Source organism: Hylobates moloch, unplaced genomic scaffold (genome assembly GCF_009828535.3).
Source record: "Hylobates moloch isolate HMO894 unplaced genomic scaffold, HMol_V3 SCAFFOLD_3, whole genome shotgun sequence".
NCBI classification, from domain to species: Eukaryota; Metazoa; Chordata; class Mammalia; order Primates; family Hylobatidae; genus Hylobates; species Hylobates moloch.
In genome coordinates, this window is record NW_026652278.1 from 16,463,812 (window position 1) to 16,486,225 (window position 22,414).

The window sequence follows — 22,414 nt, forward strand, 5'->3', positions numbered from 1 at the left end:
GAGCAGTTGCTGAAGAACAACAGTTTGGCAACCCCCCATGAGACGGACATGCAGCATGGGCTAAGGAACTATGTCTTCTAGTCAGAATTTCACTATTTCCTTAATATTATTTATGTATTATGTATCTATTTATTTGAGACAGAGTCTCACTCTGTCACCCATGCTGGAGTGCAATGGCGTGGTCTCGGCTCACTGCAACCTCCGCCTCCCAGGTTCAAGCAATTCTCCCACCTCAGCCTCCCGAGTAGCTGGGACTACAGGCATATGCCACCACACCTGGCTAATTTTTGTATTTTTAGTAGAGACGGGGTTTCACTATGTTGGTCAGGCTGGTCTCGAACTCCTGACCTCGTGATCCACCCGCCTCGGCCTCCCAAAGTGCTGGGATTACAGGTGTGAGTCACTGCGCCCAGCTGTGAACCTTTTTTAAAATAAATGCAAAAATAAACACATGCTCATAGAAAACAAGTGTGTAAAGTGAAAAGTACAATTACCTATTCTATCTGACCCATTGTTTCTCAATCTTTATTTCATTATCACTCTCCTAAGGAAACTTTTTAGGCATTTTATGCACTGTGACTCTTTGAAGGGCCGTAAGCCATTGTAATATCCAAGATCTTTTCTCTTGTCTCCTTGAGGATGAAATCACTACATTGACAATGCATGCTATGACCCCATTCCCATTTCTCAAAGTTAACTACTGTTAACCTTTTGTCGTCTTTCCTTCCAGAAATTATGTGTTTGTATGTGCATATGTATTTATCATGTAATATGTAATTTTTTCTATTAGTACATGTAGCATTAAATCATTAAAAATTGATTGAATAATGTTCCAATGTACAGACGTACCACAATGTATTTAGTGTCCTCTGGATGGACATTTCTATCTTTCTTTCTTTGTTTTTGCTATTACAAATAATGCTTCTGGGCTGGTTGTGTTGGCTCACGCATATAATCCCAGCACTTTGGGAGGCTGAGGTAGGAGGATACCTAGAGCCCAGGAGTTTGAGACCAGCCTGGGCAACATAGTGAGACCCCATCTCTCTAAAAAGAAAATGCTTTTGGCAATGGATTCATGTTGGATACATGAGTGTGAACTCATGTTTAGCTTAATACAGGTATGGATGGTTACACATATAAATATATATATATGTTAGTATATACATATATTTTCTTGCTTTGTCAGCTGAGAGAGCCTACATGCACCAGTATCAATGAACACATTTAGAGCCCAGAACTTGGCTTCTAATGCCATTCTCGAATAAAAGGAACAGGGTTCCTAGGAGAAATGGCTAATTTTAGGAAAGGGGCAGGAAATAAACAAGATGAGCCTAGAGCATCTTGTAGTGCGGAAACTAAGGAAATGCACCAACTGATAAGCTGACATTGATGGAGATACTGTAGTCCCCGCTTATCCATGGAGGAAGCTATGTTTCAACACCTGCAGTAGCTGCCTGAAATCATGGATAATAACAAACCCTATATATACAAAGTTTTTTCCTGTGCATACATACCTGTGATAAAATTTAATTTATAAATTAGGCACAATAAGAGATTAACAATAAAAACTCATAATAAAATAGAACAATTATAACAATATACCATAATAAGAGTTATGTGAATGTGGTCTCTCTCTCTCTCTCTCTCTCAGAATATCTTGTGGTACTGTAGTCATCTATTTTCATACCATGTTGACCATGGGTAACTGAAACCCTGAAGAGTGAAACGGTAGATAAGAGGAAACTACTGTCTGTCAGAGACACAAGAGCCAACAGAAAGAACTTCCAATGTCCAAAGACGGAACTCTGAACAACAGAATATTGGATTATAATTCAAAGTATGAAGTAATATTCATGAGTTGATACTGATATAAATAAATGATTAAAGACAAATCTCCCATGCAGAGCAATTCCAAATAATTTATGTAGATGTTCCCCCTCAAAGTGGTGTATCTTAGCTCCCTGATTCTTTTTTTTTTTTTTTTGAGACAGTCTCGCTCTGTCCCCCAGGCTGAAGTGCAGTGGCATGATCTCCGCTCACTGCAAGCTCCGCCTCCTGGGTTCACGCCATTCTCCTGCCTCAGCCTCCTGAGTAGCTGGGACTACAGGCACCCACCACCACGCCTGACTAATTTTATGTATTTTTAGTACAGACAGTGTTTCACTGTGTTAGCCAGGATGGTTTCGGTCTCCTGACCTCGTGATCCACCTGCCTCAGCCTCCCAAAGTGCTGGGATTACAGGTGTGAGCCACCGCGCCCGGCCCTAACTCCTTGATTCTTAAGTGTGGGCAGCACATAGTGAATTCCTTCCAAGACTACAATATGCAAAAGCGGGAACCAGTAACTTTACAGTGGAGAAACCTGACAAACACTATGTCAGCTAGATGATCAAGGCCACCATCAACAATGATAAGTCATGTTGATAGCATGATAGTGTGATGTGATGAATTGGCATTTTACCTCTGTGGTCTTCCCCTAAAACACCATAAAGCCAGTCGACTCATGAGGAAAATATCAGCAAATCCCTATTGAGAGACGTTCTGCAAAATACCTGATCAGCACTTCTCCAAACTGTCAAGGTCATAAAAATGAGTAAAGTCTGAGAAACTGTCATAGTCAAGAGATGCCTTAAGGATTGAAGGGTAGAAAAATTAATTTTTCCCTCAAACCTTGTAAGTTCATAATTGGGACAGATACCTGTTACAAAAGACATATGAACAAGCAAGTTTATTAATGCATGCAGTTCACATCGCAAGGGAGAAAAATAAGCAGTGGCTAAACATACTGTCTTCAACAAAGAACAATACATTTAGAAAAGTGTTAGGACAAAGGAAAGCAGTTCCAGGCTTCCAAAGGCAGGAGAATGTGGGAAGGTGAGTTTATGGGGAAACTCCTGGGGTAAAGTCTACTCGCAGATTTCTCTGCCACCATCTCTGAGGTGATATGGGTTGTAAAGGAGAATGAGTATCTTGTTTTTAGGTGGGAAATGGGGAGAAGATAGACCTCTTGTCTTTGTAATTCTGTGTCCTGCTTTTAGGCAGACAGAGGGAAGGCGGGTAGTTTCCTGCATCCTAATTATCTTTAGCTCAAAGGTGTTTCATATTTTGGGGAGATAGCCTGGTTTCCTTCAGTTCTCCCCTTTGAAACTTTACTTTCAGAAAGTCTCACATATTATGTGCTAGGCTGGTAGCTTTGGAGAGGTATGGTTGTGAGATAAGTGATTGGCAAAGGGGAAGAAAACCAGATTGGAACCAGCAGAAAAGAACAGATTTAAGTGTATTGTCTCATATCTTATTGAGTCAGTCTCTTAGTCCTGAGACTAGGTTAGTTTAGGTAAACAGTCATGTTTTATTTCAAGAGGTGGTGTTATGGGTGATCTCTTTAATGTTAGGTTTTTATATGGTGTAAGCATACAAATACTTAATAAGAGACATTTCTATGGAAAAAAAGGAAAAAGCAAGGTTAATGTTTAGAGCAGTCTATAAATTAGTTTCTGAGTCTGGAGAGCAGCCAGTTGAGAGGATTTACACATCTTAGGCTCGTTGAGAGGATTTATACATCTTAGGCTCAAAGTGTCTTCAGCTGGAGTGGGGCAGGCAGTTGCAATCTGACAGATTTTCCTTGTTTATAGTTTAAATATCATAAAGGTTGTCTATACAAAAGCTGTTGTGGTGATTTCTCTGATGTTTGTATCAAGTTGTCCAGCTTTAGCTTGCATAGCTTCAGAGAAAGCCCAATTTTAATTTTAGTGATTCCAGGTCAAAGGGTGGGAGAAAAATTGGAAATGTTAGTTTGGAGACGCACAGCCAGGTATCAGAAAAAACTAAAAGAATTTAGGATCCATTCCAGATTGCAGGTAAATAATAAAATCTCAAAAACAATGAACAGGGCTAGAATCTAGTAATGGGTGAACTGTAGTTTCTGAACTATTATTTTTCTGAAAGTATTTTTCCTCTCTCACACTAATTTCTACCAAAGAGAATCAGTAAGACCAGTTTATTTGTAAAAGAAGTTTTTGTCTATTATACTTGGCCTAATTATTTACATAAATGCAGCAAGAATAGTGATTGACTATGTAAGCCCTGTTAAAATCTGCTTTGCTGGAACTCTTCATAAAGAATCTCGGATTAGGCTTAAAAAAAATGCCTCCTTAGGCTAAGAAGCCAAGTTTAGGACTCAACATCAGATTGTGCCTATAGTAGTCTTGGAGAGATAGCTCTCTTCCCTAGATTCCTGATGTTCCTGGGCCTGTCAGGAAGGTGACATTCTTTACCCACCTATAAGGCAACCATTTGAACCATGTATTCAAGGTACGAGGCCAGTATTTCCAAGGTGCCTTTATTGGCCCCATTAAACTGAGGTTCCTCTAGGGACCTCAGTTCCTGAAAACCGGTCATATCAGAAAATATGACATTCTCATCAAACTTTGGCAATATAACCAGTGTTTTCAATTGTGTCCTATTAAAAGAAGAACAGATTCCTACTGAACTTATGCAAATGCCTATATTATCCTAAAAATAAGAATACTCATGAATAGTTTCCAAATTTTGGAGGGATCAGGTAAGGAAGAAAAGTAAATGTGTCAATTCTGTTTGCAAAAGTATACTTTACCAAATTGTCTTAAGCTATAGATAGCGCAAAGGAAGAAAATGTTTTCCTAAATCTGGAAAATAAAAGAATCAGTAGTGTTTCTAACAAAAAAGTCATAAAAATCACAGTCCCTCATCATTTTAGTCCCATGTAATTAATTCTTAATTTTGCTCGATGTTAGCAATTTTAGGAGTTCAGTTTCTCCTTTAGAGTTCCAGAGTTCATACCTAGTCCACTGGTATTTCCTTAAAGTTACCAGAGATCTGTATAGGTCAGAGTTCTTTTTGTTCTTCCCATATACCTCCTTGAAGACTCAATACTTTAGGATTATAATTGCTTGCAAAAAGCTTTTAGAAAGAGCATCAGAATAAAGCAGTTATAATAAATGTGGACAACAAGACTTCAAATGGCCATGGTTAAAGATCTGATGGGAGTTCATTATGATAATATTGCAGTTGACAAGGAAATTTGGTTGTTTGTGAGATACAACAATTTAACAGAATCAGAATTATGACAGGTAGCATATTAGATTTCTGGGAATATCATACTTTTGAAACACATCAGTAACATTCATACAAATAATAACTCAAAGGTTAGCATTACATGTTATTTGACAATGTTTCGTGTATAATTTAGCATGCAGAATAAACCTAGTGGGTTTAATATGTCACTTTCAGACTTCCAGGGAGCCCTCTGGAAATCCTAAAGTTAGTTTAAGGTAAAAAAGACATCATTTACAATTTGATTTTGGGAAGTTTGTAAAAAAGATTCAAAACAATCAAAATAGGATCACAGGTCACTGTGAAATAATAGTCATTCTGATTGTGAAATAATATTTAATCAGAGTGATAAAGGCTTCAAAAGCAAATAGGAAGACATATAGTTGTAGAAAAACCTTAACTCTTTAACTCAATTTTCTCAAGTAATCAAAGACCCAATAAAGACAATGTGAAGCACAGGGAATCATCTTGATGAAACACAGAATCTCCTCTTCCCCTTCCCTTTTTCCCCTTCTCTCTCTGTCTCTACTTGACTAAAAAGGTGAACAAAAATCTTTTATTTTCTCTTGTCAATACTATAGGAAAATCTTGTTCTTAAAAAAGACCAAATTTTAGTTTTGTATCAGTATACTTTAGATATCAAGGCTCCATTTTACATCTCGTAATAAATTAGTTCAACTTTTGTTAGTTTAACCATACAAGACTTTCTCTTGCTCTCTCTTCTCTTCCCAACTTTCTATATCCATTTAGTTTTCTCTATATCATTTCTTCATTCATTTTTCAACCTTTAAATAACATCTACTTAGACAAAATCACTCCTTTCCTCAACAAAAGCAGATCCTCATATCTTGCTTATAACTTTCTCACCAAAAATATATCTTATTTTACTTGTAAACTTTGCATACAGAATTGTTCCTTTTATTTCTAGTAGCCTTAATTACATGTATTAATTAGAGTTTTAATCCTTAGCAATTTTGAACCAGCATTCCATAGACTAATACCACTTCATAATATCTTAGAAATATGTGTTTCCTCAAAGTACAATTTTTAAAGCTTGCTAACAGACTCAGATATCTTTAGTTTCTTTGCAGTGAGAAGCCAAAAGTAGATAAACTTAAATTTATATTTAGCAATTAATGTTTAAACATTTTATCTTACTTGAAAATGATCTATATACTCAATGAATATTCATCATTTAATTTAATTTCACAAAACTCTAAGGATATGGTAACCAAAGAGATTGCAAAACCTTTGTAAGCAAACATATTATAAAATATATTATTTTAAAAGTACCTGTATAAACTCTTATCCTGCTATATCTGTTTAATTCACTCATTTTAATAAGTATGCTTGGAAAATTTTATGGGACAGACAAAGCTAGGCATCATCTCAGGTTATTTTTCTCGTATCCATTTTACAGCACGTGTATGTTAGGCAGTTACTACCCAAGCAAGAACTCTAAAGTTAATTATATATGGTATTTTTTTTTCTTGTAACTCAGAAGACATAGTTGTTTTTACTAAACTAACACTATTAAACTAGTCTTATTTGCCCAAGTCATGTGAACCTGAAAAGTATTTGGGTTAGTTTCTATATCTTTGGAGTTTTAAGTAAATTTAATTTATGAGCGCTCATTGCTATCTTTAAGCCAATGTGAAATTTCTTGAAAGCATTTTATACCATGTAAAAACAACCTACAACATATATGAAAACATGTATACAGGCCAGCGCATGGTGGCTCACCCCTGTAATCCCAGCACTTTAGGAGGTCAAGGTGGGCGGATCATGAGGTCGGGAGATCGAGACCATCCTGGCTAACACGCTGAAACCCTGTCTCTACAAAAATACAAAAAATTAGCCGGGCATGGTGGCACGTGCCTGTAGTCCCAGCTACTCGGGAGGCTGATGCAGGAGAATCGCTTGAACCCGGGAGGCGGAGGTTGCAGTGAGCTGAGATCACTGCACTCCAGCCTGAGCAATAGAGCGAGACTCTGTCTCAAAAAAAAAAAAAAAAAAGAAGAAGAAAAGAAAACATGTATACATAAAAAATACAGACAAAAAAGATATTACAGCTTTCATTTAAAAAATGTTCAGCCATGAGATAGGTATAATAATATAAAACTCACTAATTTATAAATGACAGTTGGATCCAATAGAACAAAGAGGCCTCAAAAATGCATTGTAATCTGAATAACAGCTTTCAATTAAGCCAACTTCTGACCATAGAGATCTTTAAAAATAAAATTCTTTAAAACATCTCATTATCAGGTTTCCTCCAGGACAAACAGTATATATTCCTGGCTTCTCTTTCCCCTCTTTTTTTTTCCCCTCAAAGAATCGTTTCCCAGAAGTTTGCATTTTAAAAGTGATAGTTTCTCAGGTAATACTAGTTAGGGAATGTGTATCTCAAAGGCACAGAGAAGTAATGTAAATTTTCACAAAAAACAGAGTTTGGGGGGCTTATTTGCCTACTAGGGGCCTAGGGTAATTAGTATTTCAGCTTTTCCTTCTTAAGTGCAGGACAGTACTGATTTCAATGTCCTGATGTTGAACAGCATTTGCTGGCATCCTGAAATGAATAGGTGAGATTTGGGGTTAGTTAGAATAAGTGGGCTTTGAATTGCTTTTAGAGGCACATCCTATTTTTGTAAACAATTTGCAAGACAAGGAGAGTTGTTTTTAATTCCTCAGAGAGTTTGGGTTGCAGTCTGCATATCAATGGACTGACTTGTTTATCTAATTGCATTATCTTTAACTTGTGTTATCAGGGAGGAGATTTCCAACTAAGATAGAAATAAAAAGATTTCCCTTTCAGCTTTAGTGCTGTTTGTCTTTGGAATTTGTTTTTTTGTTTTGTTTTATTTTGTTTGTTTTTTGAGACAGCATCTCGCTCTGTCACCCAGGCTGGAGTGCAGTGGCATGATCATGAGGCACTGCAGCCTTAACCTCTCGAGCTCCAACCATCCTCCCACCTCAGCCTCCCGAGTAGCTGGAACTACAGGTGTGTGCCACTACGCCTGGCTAGTATTGGTATTTTTTGTAGAGACAGGGTTTCACCATGCTGCTCAGGCTGGTCTTGAACTCCTAATCTCAAGCAGTCAGCCTGCCTTGGCCTCCCAAAGTGCTGGGATTACAGACGTGAGCCATAGTGCCCAGCCTGCAGTGTTTTAATAAATCATTTCCCCCCCCGAATGCATAGTTCCATTTTAGCTTAGGAGAGAAAGAAACAGGCAAATTTCTATAGTTTGGAAGTTTGGATATTTGTCCCCCAAAATCTCATGTTGAAATTTGATTCCCTAATGTTGGAGGTGAGACCTTAATGGGAGGTGTTTGGGTCATGGGGCTGGATCCCTCATGAATGGCCTGGTGCTTTTGTCCTCCTAGTAATGCCTACTTTTTAGTACCTTGTAGCAATAAGTAATGAAGCTAGAAGGGTTGTCTACTATAGCCTCCCTGAGAGTTCCCCTGAGAGCTACTTGTTAAAAAGTGCATAACACCTTTCCCTTCTTTCCTGCTTTCCTCTCTCACCATAAGATCGCTCCACACGCTTGTTCCCCTTTGCCTTCTGCCAGGGGTGGAAGCAGCCTGAAGCCATCAACAGAAACAGATGCTGGCGCCATGTTCCTTGTACAGCCTGCAGAACCATGAGCCAAATAAACTTCTTTACAAATGACCCAGCTTCAGGTATTCATTTATAGCAACACAGATAGACTAAGAAACACATGTAAACCAAAATTCTGTACCAAAGTTATATATTACAAGTGACTCAAGACCAAACCAAAACTACAACCATGCATGAGACTAAAACCAAGAACCCCTTCTTCTTTTTTTTTTTTTTTTTTACACGGAGCCTCGCTCTGTCGCCCAGGCTGGAGTACAGTGGCGTGATCTCGGCTCACTGCAAGCTCCGCCTCCCGGGTTCCCGCCATTCTCCTGCCTCAGCCTCCAGAATAGCTGGGACTACAAGCGCCCGCCACCGCGCCCGGCTAATTTTTTGTATTTTTAGTAGAGACAGAGTTTCACCGTGTTAGTCAGGATGGTCTCGATTTCCTGACCTCGTGATCCACCCGCCTCGGCCTCCCAAAGTGCTGGGATTACAGGCATGAGCCACCGCACCCGGCCAAAACCAAGAAGCCCTTTAAGGCTTTAACCAACCTCTTCAAAGAGGGAGTAGAAGATGCTGCCCTTCAAGAGCCGCACCACTCCCAAAAGACAGAAGGAAGAAAGGCCCAATAACCCGTGTGCCACCAAGAGATGGAAAGACAAAAAGAGACAGGAGTCACTAAGACAAACAGAAAAACAAAAGCTGCCCATGGGGTGTGTTTGGGGGCTTGCTAACAATAAGCCTCTTTATGGCTTAAAACCATAGATGCAAGAATTACGTTCCAAAGAGGATAGGATGAAAAAGATGCAGTTCCCTTCAAGATCCAGTTTCTTCCAACGACAGCCTAAGAAAGCAAAGACCCTCATTGTTAACAAGGTAGTGAATGTTAAGACAATTAAGAGAATGTTCCTTGAGAGCTGGAATGGCTGGACAAACATGTTTGAGACTCCTAGCCAGCTGGATAGCTGCTGCCTGATACAAATCTGACAATTCGTGCCCCCTGGGAGAACAAGCAAGGAGAAAAACCTTGCTTATTGCCAAAAGCCAAGCTCTCAAAACAAAACATACAACAAAGTGAAAGGAGAATCTTCTGACGATTTTCCTTTTTATGACAAACCACACCAAAAAAAAAAAAAGACAAGAAAAACAAAAGCCTTTTCTGGGTGGCTAAAGATCGATCAGTCATCAATATGTACCCAAACCAAATCTACAGGAGTCACAAATTCAAAGAACGAATTTTCTCTTTTTCAAATTTCAAATGTTTTTTTCCTGCCAATCTGAATTTGGAAAGGAAGGAACAAGGAAAAGTTTTTACCTTCCCCTCTTGACCAGGCACTACAGGTAGAGATTTGGGAGAGCTGCGTTTGTAAGAATTACCTTTTCCTACCAGCTTCTGCCTGTTCTGTTCTCCCAGGATTGTGTCTGCAGGTCCCAAAGCGAGTGAAGTGGCCCAGAATTTCCTGCCAACTATGCCAAAATGAAAGAGAGAAAAAATTATATTTTCCTCAAGCCTCATAAGTTGGTAATTGGGACAGACTCCTGTAACAAAAGACAAATTAACAAGAGATAGCAAGTTTATTAACACATGCAATGCACATCGTGAGGCCAAAAAGTAACTCCAAGTAGTGGTTTAAAACTCTGGTTTATGTTACCATCTTCAACAAAGAACACTTCATTTTAGTGAAGTGATAGGACAAAGGAAAGCAGTCCCAGGCTTCCAAGGGTGGGAAAATGTGGGAAGGTAAATGTATGGGGAAGCTAATGGAGCAAAGTCTGCTTGCACATTCCTCTGGTGCCATTGCTGAGCTGATATGGATTGTAAAGGAGAGTTTATATCCTGTTTTTAGGCAGGAATGAGGGAGAGGATAGAAAGACCTTTTGTTTTTGTAATTCTCTGTCTTGCTTTTAGGCAAACAGGAAAGGTAGAGAGCTCCCCTGCATCCTAATTATCTTTAGTTCTCCCCAGTTCTTCATATTTTAAGGAGAAATATTCGTTTTTTTTTGTTTTTTTTTTTGCAGTATATATAATAGCTAAATGTAATGTGGTATCCCAGATGGGATCCTAGAAAAGGTCATTATGTAAAAACTAAGGAAGTCTGAATAAAATATGGACTTTAGTTCATAGCAGTGTATCAATATTGGTCCATTAATTTTAGCAAATGCACCATACTAATGTAAGATATTGCTGTATCTTTGCAGTTTTACTGTAAATCTGAAACTCATAAAAGTGAACTTTACTAAATATAATTCTGCTTACATTCTTATACACATGTATCTTTAAGTGTAGCTGTAGGAAAAATTCATTTTAAAAATACGTTTTTTTTAATTGACATAATAATTATGGATTTTTGGGGTACAGGAAAAATTCTTGAAAATGGAATTGTGGGATCCAAAAAATATATGTATTTTAAACTTTGTTGTGCTTTAAATTTTATTATGTAAGACTGTTGCACAGCTAAGCTTTGCCTCCAGATGTAGAAGGAACACGCTTTTATTGATTGATTGATTGCATACCGTGCCTGCTTAGCATTTTAAATACTAAAACATGAGTTCTGGGCCAGGCATGATGGTTCATGCCTATAATCCCAGTGCTTTGGGAGGCTGAGGTAGGTGGATTATTTCAGGCCACAAGTACAACCAGCCTTGGCAACCTAACAAGAACCCCTCCCTACAAAAAATAAAAATAAAAGATCAGCTGGGCAGGGTGGTATGCATCTGTAACTGGAGAGACTGAGGCAGAAGGATTGCTTGAGCCTAGGAGTTTGAGGTTACATTGAGCTATAATCATGTCACTCCACTCCAGCCTGGGTGACAGAGTGAGACCCTGTCTCAAAAATAATAATAAAATAAATAAATAATATATAAGTAAAATAAAATAAAATATAAAATAAAAAATAAGTAAAAGAAAAGAAAATATAAAATAATAAAATAAAAATATAAAATAAAATAAGTAAAATAAGCCCATCCATGAATTCTGAAATTTTTCTGTGGTATCATGAAGAGTACTACTATATCAAGATCCTTTAGGCTTGATTCCATTTCAAATCCTCTATGGCACAAATTTGTGTATGATTGTGTGTGTGTGTGTGTGTGTGTGTGTGTTTATTAGCTTTTTAAATAAATAAGACTTTTTTTAGAAGTTTAGATTTACAGAAAATGGAGCCAAAAGTACAGAGAATATTCACATACTTCTTCACCTTCTCCTACTCTCATTTCGACTATTATTAACATCTTGCTTTAATTAATGTGGTACATTTGTTAGAATTGTTGAGCCAGAATTGATATATTATTATTAACTAAAATCCATAATTTACATTAGGGCTCACTTTTTGTCTTGTACATTCTATGGGTTTGGACAAATATATAGCACATGTATTCACCATTATAGTACAGAATAGTACCACTGCTCTAAAAATGTCATGTACTCTACCTGTTTAACCCTTCCTTTTTAACTACAAATCCTTGGCACCCACTGATTTTTTTTTTTTTTTTGAGACGGAGTCTTGCTGTCACCAGGTTGGAGTGCAGTGGCACGATCTTGGCTCACTGCAACCTCCACCTCCTTGGTTCAAGTGATTCTCCTGCCTCAGCCTCCCTAGTAGCTGGAACTACAGGCACATGCCACCACTCCTGGCTTATTTTTGTTTTTTTAGTAGAGACGAGGTTTCACCATGTTGGCCAGGATGGTCTCGATCTCCTGACCTCGTGATCCGCCCACCTCGGCCTCCCAAAGTGCTGGGATTACAGGTGTGAGCCACTGCGTCTGACCTCCCACTGATCTTTTTATTGTCTCCGTAGTTTTGCCTTTTCTAGAATGTCATATAATTGGAATCATATGATATGTATGTATCCTTTTTAGATTGACTCTTTTCACTTAGCAATATACAGTTTTTTTCCTTGTCTTTTTTTTGTGGCTTAATAGTTCACTTACTACTTCTTAACAGCGACTACTTCTTAACACCGGATACTGTTCCGTTGTCTGGATGTACCACAGTTGGTTTATCCATTCACCTATTGAGGAACGTCTTGTTTGTTCCCAAGTTTTGGCAATTAGGAATCAAGTTGTATAAACGTTAGGGTGGTGGTAACGTATAGAAGGAAGGGAAGTGTTCTGTAGTTCTGTGATTAGATCATAGTTTTATGATTAGCTCTTAGTGACCCCGTGTCCCTAGGATGTGACCTTTATGAGTTCTTCTCAGTTTGTTTTATTTACCTCTTAGATGAGACAAGAAGGCTAGTGGGGGCTGGCGTTGGGTATTTGCCTTCCACCAAGTCTGTTAGGCTCTGGTAAGATAGTTTCTCTTGAGGACAGACATTGTTTAGAGGAACAAAATGCTCTGGGCATGTTTCATAGAGGCTACCTTATTTTCCTTTTTAAAAAATAGACCGAGCGCGGTGGCTCACACCTGTAATCCCAGCACTTTAGGAGGCCGAGGAAGATGGATCACGAGGTCAGGAATTCAAGACCAGCCTGACCAACATGGTGAAACCCCGTCTCTACTAAAAATGCCAAAATTAGCGGGGCGTGGTGGCGGGCGCCTGTAATCCCAGTTACTCAGGAGGCTGAGGCAGGAGAATCGCTTGAACCCAGAAGGCAGAAGTTGCAATGAGCCGAGATCGTACTGCACCACTGCACTGCAGCCTGGGTGACAGAGCGAGACTCCGTCTCAAAAAAAAAAAAAAAAAAATACTGGGTTTTGCTATGTTGCCCAGGCTGGCCTCAAACTCCTGAGCTCAAACGATTCTCCTGCCTTGGCCTCCCAAAGTGCTGGATTACAGGTTGAGCCACTGCACTCTGTCAATAGTGGCTACTTTTCTATGCCAACTGCCAGAGTAGTAGGGAAAATTTTCACTTTGAGCATCTAGTAGTGATCCTGGAGGTGAAACTCACAAAAGTTTAGGGGCCCCTCTAAGGCTGTGTCCACCTGGCCATTTTAACTCTCAAACTTGTCCAAACTGAGCCTGCAGCTATTCTTTAATTACAGTTTGGGGTTTCCAGTACCAGTTACCAGGTACCGGTTCCCAAGGAGGTTTCGCTTCCGGGCTGCTTCTCTAATAAATTATAATCCTTTCTATCTGCCTTATGTTTCTCTTCAGTTTTGGGGATGGTGGTTTTCCCTGTGACTTCAATCATCTGATAGATCTTAGGAAGAGTTGTTGATTTTCAATTTGTTTTTACTTTTTGTTGTGAGGACGGAATGAGGATTTACAAGCTCCTTACATGACAGACCAGAAATCAGACTTATATGTGTATTTTAAAGATACTCAGTTTTCTTCCTTTCTTCTTGGTTAACTTGAAGTCATTAATGTAGTTTGTTGAGAGTACTTCTTAAGTATCATTAATTTATTAACACTGAACTGTGTGTTTTACCATGTAATGAATAAATTTCTGGTTTGCCGTAATTTCTTTTCAGGATGTGAAATCTGTCACCTTTGTTTTTTGATCAGATTTTCTAGCAGTGTTTTCCGTGGCTTTTCGAATGCTTTAATTAACAAGTAAGTTACAAATGACTTCTCTTTCTACTCTGGCTATAAGAGGACTACCCATTGGGATGTGTACAGAAGGGAATAATGTTGTAATTGAACACTATCTTTTGTGACTCATGTCCTCATTCCCCATTAGTAAGAGGTATCTCAAAGCTCCCTGAGTATCAAAGATGCAGACTGAATGGATGAGAATCTACATTAGAAGCTCTCCTGAGGTCTTGTTTGCTGGTTACATTTGATGGCTATTTAAACCTTCATTTTTATGAAGTATCTTGATACAATATATGATGTATAAGAGACTCTTACCATGGGGAGGAGAATATGTGCTCTTTCATGATTTGCTCACGTGAAGACCTAGATCCATTCTTCCTTCTTCCTTAATTTAACACGTTTATCAAATAATCTATATGTCAGACAGGATCCTAGGTATGGGAATCTGGATAGATAAAGATGTAGTCTTTAACCAAGAGGATTATTTCTGATCCAGTGCTTTAGTGCATTGCACACAGTAATGCTCAGTAATGTCTTTTTGGATGAAGGTGACTCTGCGAGTCAGTAGATTGGTGCTTCCACTACCATTCTGTATTGTGGGATTTGACTTCTCCATGCATTTGTGTCTCTGTAAAATGGGGATGTTAACATTTGGATTGTTTTGCCTCACAGATTTATATGAACCATTCATTCATTTATTCAACATACGCATGGACTCTGTTTGGTATTCATATAAGACATACAGCAGTGAATTGGGTAGGAAGAAAGACAGGAAAACAGACCTGTGCACAGATAATTTATAATGTTATATGTAGATGCTCTAATAGAGCTATATGAACAGTGTACTCTGATGGTATATTAAGATAAACCTGCTGATTTTGCATGAAGTATATGGGGAAGCCTTCTTAGAAGAAGTAACAGTTGAATTGCATTGAAAAAGAGGAGATAGGGAAGATGGGGTAGGGAAAGCCTTTGCAGGCAGAGGGAAAAACATTTGCAAAGGTACCTAAGTACGAAAGGTCTTGGAGGGTTTAGGGAAGCACTGGGACTTTGGGTGTGGCCTTTGAGGCTGAATGGTGGGCAGTAGAGTGGGATTCCTGGCAGTAAAGATAAGGTCTTTGGAAGTTTCTAAACATGAAATAACCAGCTTGCTTTGTTAACTAACTGCTATGTAAAGAATAGAAGGAAGCTAGAACTAGATAGGAGGGTTTTGTCATTATTGAGGGTCTAAGGGCAGAGATAACAGCTTCAGAGGAAGGGCAGATTGCAGAGATACTTTTTAGAGGTTTGAGCAGTTTGATGATCCTTTGGAGGGAGAAAAAAGGGGGAACTCAAGGGTGATCCTGCAGGTAGTAGCTTGAGGACTAGGTAGGTAGATGATGACACCAATGAAAGGAGACCTTTCATACAGGGAGTAGGGAAGGGAAATTGATAAGCTCACTTTCTAAAAGTTGAGTTTGAGATGCTTGCAGAGCCTCTTGACAGAGCAGCCCAGAACTGCCAGTAGAACCGTCTGCTATGTTGGAAATGTTCTGGGTCCACTGTCCATTATGGCACTAACTAGTCACATGTGGCTATCGAGCACTTGAAATTTAACTTATGCAACTGAAGAACTGAATTTTACATTTTCTTTAGTTTCAATCAATTAAAATTTAAATAGCTACTTGTTGCTAATGGCTACCATTTTGGACAACACAGGTCTGATAAGTATTGGTTGGAAATACTGGTCTGGAAAGAGTGCTAGAGGTAGAGTGATTAGCCTCCCTGGGACTGGGAGGTTTCCTAGGATGCTGAACTTTCAGCGCTAAAACTGACAAAATCCCAGACAAAGCATGATTCTTATTAACCCTAGCTAGAGGTGTTACTGGCTTGTAGTTATGAACTTTAGTTGTCACATTTCTGAAACAACTAAGTCTGCTCAGCTGCCTGTTGGGCTGGCTATGTCATGATTTGCAGCTTGGAAAGAAAACTCTTTTTCTTGGCATTGAGGAGTTAGAAAATAGAAAACCAGCATGATTCTTGAAACACGTGCTCTGCCTGATATTCTCCTTGTTTTCTCCACCATCTTCCTTTTTCTTCCATTCTATATTGTTATGTTACAGCCTACTTTGGCTGTACATTGGAATTACCTGGGGCTCTCACTTCTAAATATATATATATGTGTGTGTGTATGTGAGTGTGTGTGTACGTATGTATGTATGTATGTATGTATCTATCTATCTATCTATCTGGATACCCAGGCTCTACCCCAGAATAGTTAAATCAGAATCCTGAAGCAGGAGGGGCGAGGCATCTATATGATTTAAAAGCCCCACAGGTGATTTTAATGTGTAGCCAGGATTGACAAGTACAGCTCTCAGAAGTGCTTTTACTTCTTTGCCACCTTTCTTTACTGCAACAAATTGTTTGCAGTTGATCTTGAGCCCCTTTTCCCCTCCCTTTATTTGGTGGAGGATAGAAGTACCCTGGAAATTTTTCCTGTCTGCCATGCAGGACACTTCTTTTGTCATAAACACAGAATTTGATGTACTTTGCTGTATCAGTAATAATAACCATGGCTAACATGTTTTGAACAGTTAATAAGCCCAAATACTCTTGTATATGTTAACTCATTTACTCTTAATAACAACACTATGAGAGATGTATAATTATTCCTATTTTCCAGATGAGGAACCTGAGACTCAGAGAGATTAACTGATTTGCCCAAGGTCCCCTAGCCAGTAAGTGCTCAGGCTGTCATTAGGGTGCACTTTTTAATTACTGTCCTGTATAACCTTATAGTACAGTGAAATATACTGTACCTGTAAATCTGAGAGATGAAGTCTTCTTGAGTTCTTAAGCTGCAGGTATCTTTCATATGCCAAGAATTGGTCAGATTCATCTGTTCTTTTTTTTTTTTTTTTGAGTCTTGCTCTGTTACCCAGGCTGGAGTGCAGTGGTATGATCTCTGCTCACTGCAACCTCCACCTCCTGGGTTCAAGTGATCCTCCCACCTCAAGCCTTCTGCGTAGCTAGGATTACAGGTGTGTGCTGCCACATCTGGCTAATTTTTTTGTATTTTTAGTAGAGATGCGGTTTCACCATGTTGGCCGGGCAGGTTTTGAACTCTTGACCTCAAGTGATCCCCCCACCTTGGCCTCCCCACGTGTTGGGATTACAGGCATGAGCCACTGCGTCCAGCCAGATTAATCTCTTTAGCATTGGCGAATTCAGGATTTGGAGGATGTCTCTGATGGAATCACTTGAGCTGTGCAAGCTCAGTTTTTAAAATTTTCAGACTGCAGGCCAGTTCTGAAACAAAAAGGCAGCTTTCTCTGCGACCCCATAACATTGCCAAAAAGGAGCTGAATAATATAGATCACTTCAGTTTTTGCCAGTTTTGCTGAAGTTAGGGTTAGGGGTCCACTGTGATACATACGTGTGTGTATGTGTGTGCATGTCTGTGTACGTGTTGTTGATGGTAGTAAGCTTGGTTTTATTAGCAAGGGGTTGAATTATTCTCATACTTTCCCTTTCCTTTCCTTATACCTTACTTTTAAGTTGTACATAGTCACAAGAAAGCATATTTTCTGTGATTTTCATTAAAATATGATAGTTCAAAGATTCTTAATTAATTGTTTTCATAAATACTCAGTAATTGGGAGCCTACAATGTTTCATCCGGGTTCTATTGGCAGTATAATAGAAGAATAGTATTGGTATTTTAAAAAAGACTTCAAAACCATTATCTGATGTTTTAAATAGAAAAAATTTCTTAATGTCAATATAAGATCGTGTATTTTTGTTTGTTTGTTTGTTTTTGAGATGGAGTCTTGCTCTGTTGCCCAGGCTGGAATACAGTGGTGCAATCTTGGCTCACTGCAACCTCTGCCTCCCGGAATCAAGCGATTCTTCTGCCTCAGCCTCTGAGTAGCTGGGATTACAGGTGTGCGCTACCACACCCAGCTAATTTTTTTGTATTTTTAGTAGAGTAGGTGTTTCACCATGTTGGTCAGGCTGGTCTCGAACTCCTGACCTGATGATCTGCCCGTCTCACCCTCCCAAAGTGTTGGCATTACAAGCATGAGCCACCGCACCCGGCTGAGATCATGGTTTGATAAGCCTTTATTGTTCATTCTGTATGTCTGTAAAGTAGGTCACCAATGCTAGAACATTAAATAAATTTTGGTTTTTTCAACTTCATCTATAGATACTTTTAAATGTCAACCTAAAATCAAAGTCTCTTAATAAAATACTTATATATCTATTTTTTGAAACACTATAAGATACAGTAGTAAGATATGGGATCATGACCATAGACTACCCAGTGGTGGTGCAAGTGAATATCTTTAGAAGATCTTACTTAGTTCTTGTTTCTTTCAGTTAAAAATGTGGGGACACATTTTATTGGTTTTTCAGTTCCAAAGACCATTTAGTTTTACTTAGTTCTTGCAGTGCGTGTGGTGGGGCTGATGAAGAGCTGGTGTGCAGAGGGCTTCATTCTTTTTCTGTTGAAAATGTTTTGTTTTGATTTGTTTTGTTTTGTTTTTGAGACAGAGTCTCGCTCTGTCGCCCAGGTTGGAGTGTGCTGTGGTGTGTTCTTGGCTCACTGCAACCTGTGCTTCCTGGTTTCACGCGATTCTCCTGCCTCAGCCTCCCAAGCATCTGGGACTACAGGCAAGTGCTACCATGCCCAGCTAATTTTTATACTTTTCGTAGAGGCGGGGTTTTGCCGTGTTGGCCAGGCTGGTCTTGAACTCCTGATCTCAAGTGATCTGCCCACCTCGGCCTCCCAAAGTGTTGAGATTACAGGCGTGAGCCACCACGCCCAGCCTGTAAATGTAATTCTTTTCAGAAGAACTATATCTTTACATGTACACATTCACCTATTTTATGGGCTAATTTTCAAGGATTATTTTGGGATGTGGCTTCAATAAAATTGTCTATTAATTCTTGTTTAAGTGGTCCTGGTATACTAATAAAACTTCTGGACATTGGTGATATAATCTCATAAATACTCCCCAATTTGAATTTGGATTTTAGGACTTTGGTGCCACCATCACAGTAGCCATTCTGAACCCTTTCGATCACCATAGGAGAAAACAAGGCACGTGCTTTACCATGTTAATTGTCTGTTTCTGGGGTGTTCTTTGCCCTAGTGGTTAGAATCATACATTTCTGGAATTAAGGACCAGATTATGTGGGATGTTCTTGCAACCACTGGTTTCGGATATTTTATTTCTGTTTCTAGATTATTCATAGAAATAGGAAGCTCTGTTTTTTTTTTTTTTTTTCTTAAAAGAAAAACTGAGGGTTTTTTTTTTTTTTTTTTGGTAGATAAATCCATAAAGACAAAATTTCAAATTGTGACCAGCCTGGGCAAAGTAGCAAGACCCCATCTCTACAAGAAATTTAAAAATTTAGCTGGGCGTGGTAGTATGTGCCTGTAGTTCCAGCTGCTCGGGAGGCTGAGGTGGGAGGATCGTTTTGAGCCTGGGAGTTCAAAACTGCAGTGAGCTATGATGGTGCCACTGCATTCCAGCCTAAGTGACAGAACAAGACCCTGTCTCTTAAAAAAAGAAAATCAACCTGATGATTCACTGACGTTCTGGTGCCAGTCAAGGTGCCAGCCCTGGGGTGAGCTGCAGTTTTAGACTTACTTCAGATGTTCTGCTCTGTCATTGATCTTAGGCCATTCTTTTTCTTCTCACTTAATGTGTTCAAAACTTTATATTCTCAACTGTAGGGATACCTAAAAATGGTGCTTTGATTAAAGATGAATGTGGGGATTTAGGTTTTGTTTTATTTTTTTTTTTTGGTGGGGGGGGGGCAATAAAGGATTTTAAGTACACAACTTTCCCCCCTATGTAGTGGATAATATTTCCAAACAGTTTAACATATCTTCTCCATTTAGTGAAATGAGTCTGAATTTCTGGTCGTGACTGACAATCTTGTCTGAAAATAGTTGTTCTTAGCTGAATCCTTCATAAATTTTTTGCTTTGTGAATAAAGCAGACGTGTGACATTGAGTCGAGTGTGCAAACCTACTCTACTTTCTACAGGCTGATTTTCTAAATAAACCTCTGATTACAGTACCACAGACTAATAGTGCTGGGAGGAACTTCAGGGAACACCTGCCTGAATCCTTTCACAGAACCAAGTGCTGAGCATCAGAAAGGAGAAATTGCTTGTCATCTGTCACCTCTCCTGGCTCATGGGTGTTCCTAATGACCTAGGGAGAACTGAAATTTAGTTTGGTGCGCTCATGTCTGCCTTTTCTTCCTTACTGTTAAAAGCAGGAGCCCAGCCGGGTTTGGTGGCTCATGCCTGTAATCGCACTTTGCGAGGCCAAGGCAGGAGGATCGCTTGAGCCCAGGAGTTTTGAGACCAGCCTGGGCAACATAGTGAGACTCTGTCTCTACAAAATAAAAAAATAAAAAGCAGAAGCCCCTTTTCTGCAGCCTCTTCTCCACCCTACCTCAACCTAGTAAGAAGACAATGGGGGTTAGTTGGATTCCCCGGGTTTTCCTGCAGTAAACTTTTGATAGTGTTGTAATGTTGCTTTCCTTTTTTCTTTTAGCAATAGGCGAATATGAAGACCTTAGAGCAGAGAACCAGAAAACAAAGGAGAAGGTTTGTACTTTACCTTTTTTTCCCCCTTTCTTACATGTGTAAAAGCCTAGGCGGCATAGTGCATTGTTCAGTCACCAATTTCAGTTAAATGTGAATGAGGGTTGTTTCTTTTTTTCTTTTCTTCCCTTTTCTCTTGCATGTGTGGTTCAAGCTAATACCAACTCCAGGCTCCAGATGGTAAAGAATAGCAGGCATGCCACCGTGGATGCAGCTCTGGGAGATTAACTACATGGCTAAATGTGCAGCAAGGCACCAGGCCAAGCAACTCAAGTCCCTAGGAATCGTACTTTTTCCCTAACAGTCAGATTTGGGATTCTGTCAGTGGAATTGAACGCCTGATACGTGTACTTTTGGGACCTAGACACATTGGGTCCTGGAGAAAACTCTTTGGAATTAGTCATTGGTGTTTCACCCCAATACCTCCATAAATCTTTATATGTCTGCTTCTTCTATTTATATGAATAATACACCGGAAGTTGAGAAGCATCTGCTGTGAAGGTGGGGAAGTCTGGTGAATATTTTCAGGGGCTCTGGCAGTTTTGTTTTAACTGTTAAATAATTGAATTCTACTTACCTTACAAACTGTAGCCTTCTTATCACTGAAAATATCTAAGATTTGTGAATGCTTGCTAATATATATAGCTAATAATATATCTATATATTTTTTTTCTTGTAAATTTAGGGAGGAGACAAATGGAAGAACAGACTAAGGTCAGAAATGTAGAGGGACTGAATAGCAAATGAAAAATAGAGAGGAAGCAGACTGCCTATTTTTGGTTTTAGATACAAAAAAATTTACTTAAAAAAATTGCTTTGTTGGGTAGGCCAAATATTTCAGAACATAATATCCCTAGTCAAAAATTAATAAAACAGGTCCTTAGAAGATACTAAAGAAGAAGATAGCCATCACTGCTCTAAATTGTGAAACCTCATTTTTAAAATTTCGGAGTAAGAGCTGTAATAAAAACTGGCAGCAAGCTAAATATTTGTAAAATGTGTGGGATATTTGGGATCACTTATTGGGCTCTTTAGAATTATATTTAACTTTTTCACTATTAATTTGCCACCTATATAGCTGTAGTACGGATGGTGATATTAATGGTAAGTACTCTAGTTCAAAGCAGATTATATAATGGATTTTTAGATCATTATTTTTCACCTAGTTTTAAGGCTCCTTTGCTCATTTGTAAATAAATCCTTCCTTGGTGTTCTGTGAAATCCTAAGTTTCTTCTCTTGCCTTCATCAGGTGATTCAGGGAATGGTAGGTGGAGGTGATAAAAACATCCATGTTAGAAGGGGCTGGTGTTTGCATCTATAATATGGTAAGAAGCACTTTGGGAGGCTGAGGTGGGAGGATCACTTGAGACCAGGAATTCAAGACCAGCCTGGGCAACATAGTGAGACCCCCATCTTTACAAAAAAGTTAAAAAATTAATCGCGAATGGTGGTATGCAGCTGTAGTCCCAGCTACTTGGGAGGTTGAGGCAGGAGGATCCCTGGAGCCCTAAAGGTTGAAGCTGCAGTGAGCCATTATTTCACCACTGCATTCCAGCCTGGGCAACAGAGTGAGATCTTATCTCAAAACACACACACACACACACACACACACACACACACACACACACACACA

General features: G+C 39.1%; 1 protein-coding gene across 3 annotated transcripts in view; it reads left to right on the top strand.

Annotated features, from left to right (window-relative positions):
- SHTN1 (shootin 1) overlaps nucleotides 1–22,414 on the top strand; it is a 123,594-nt gene that overhangs the window by 5,156 nt on the left and 96,024 nt on the right. For all 3 annotated transcript variants that reach the window (XM_032176815.2, XM_058435975.1, XM_032176841.2), the window contains exon 2: nucleotides 20,731–20,783. In XM_032176815.2, coding sequence (XP_032032706.1) covers nucleotides 20,731–20,783 — 53 coding nt within the window. The remainder of the gene's footprint in view (nucleotides 1–20,730; nucleotides 20,784–22,414) is intronic.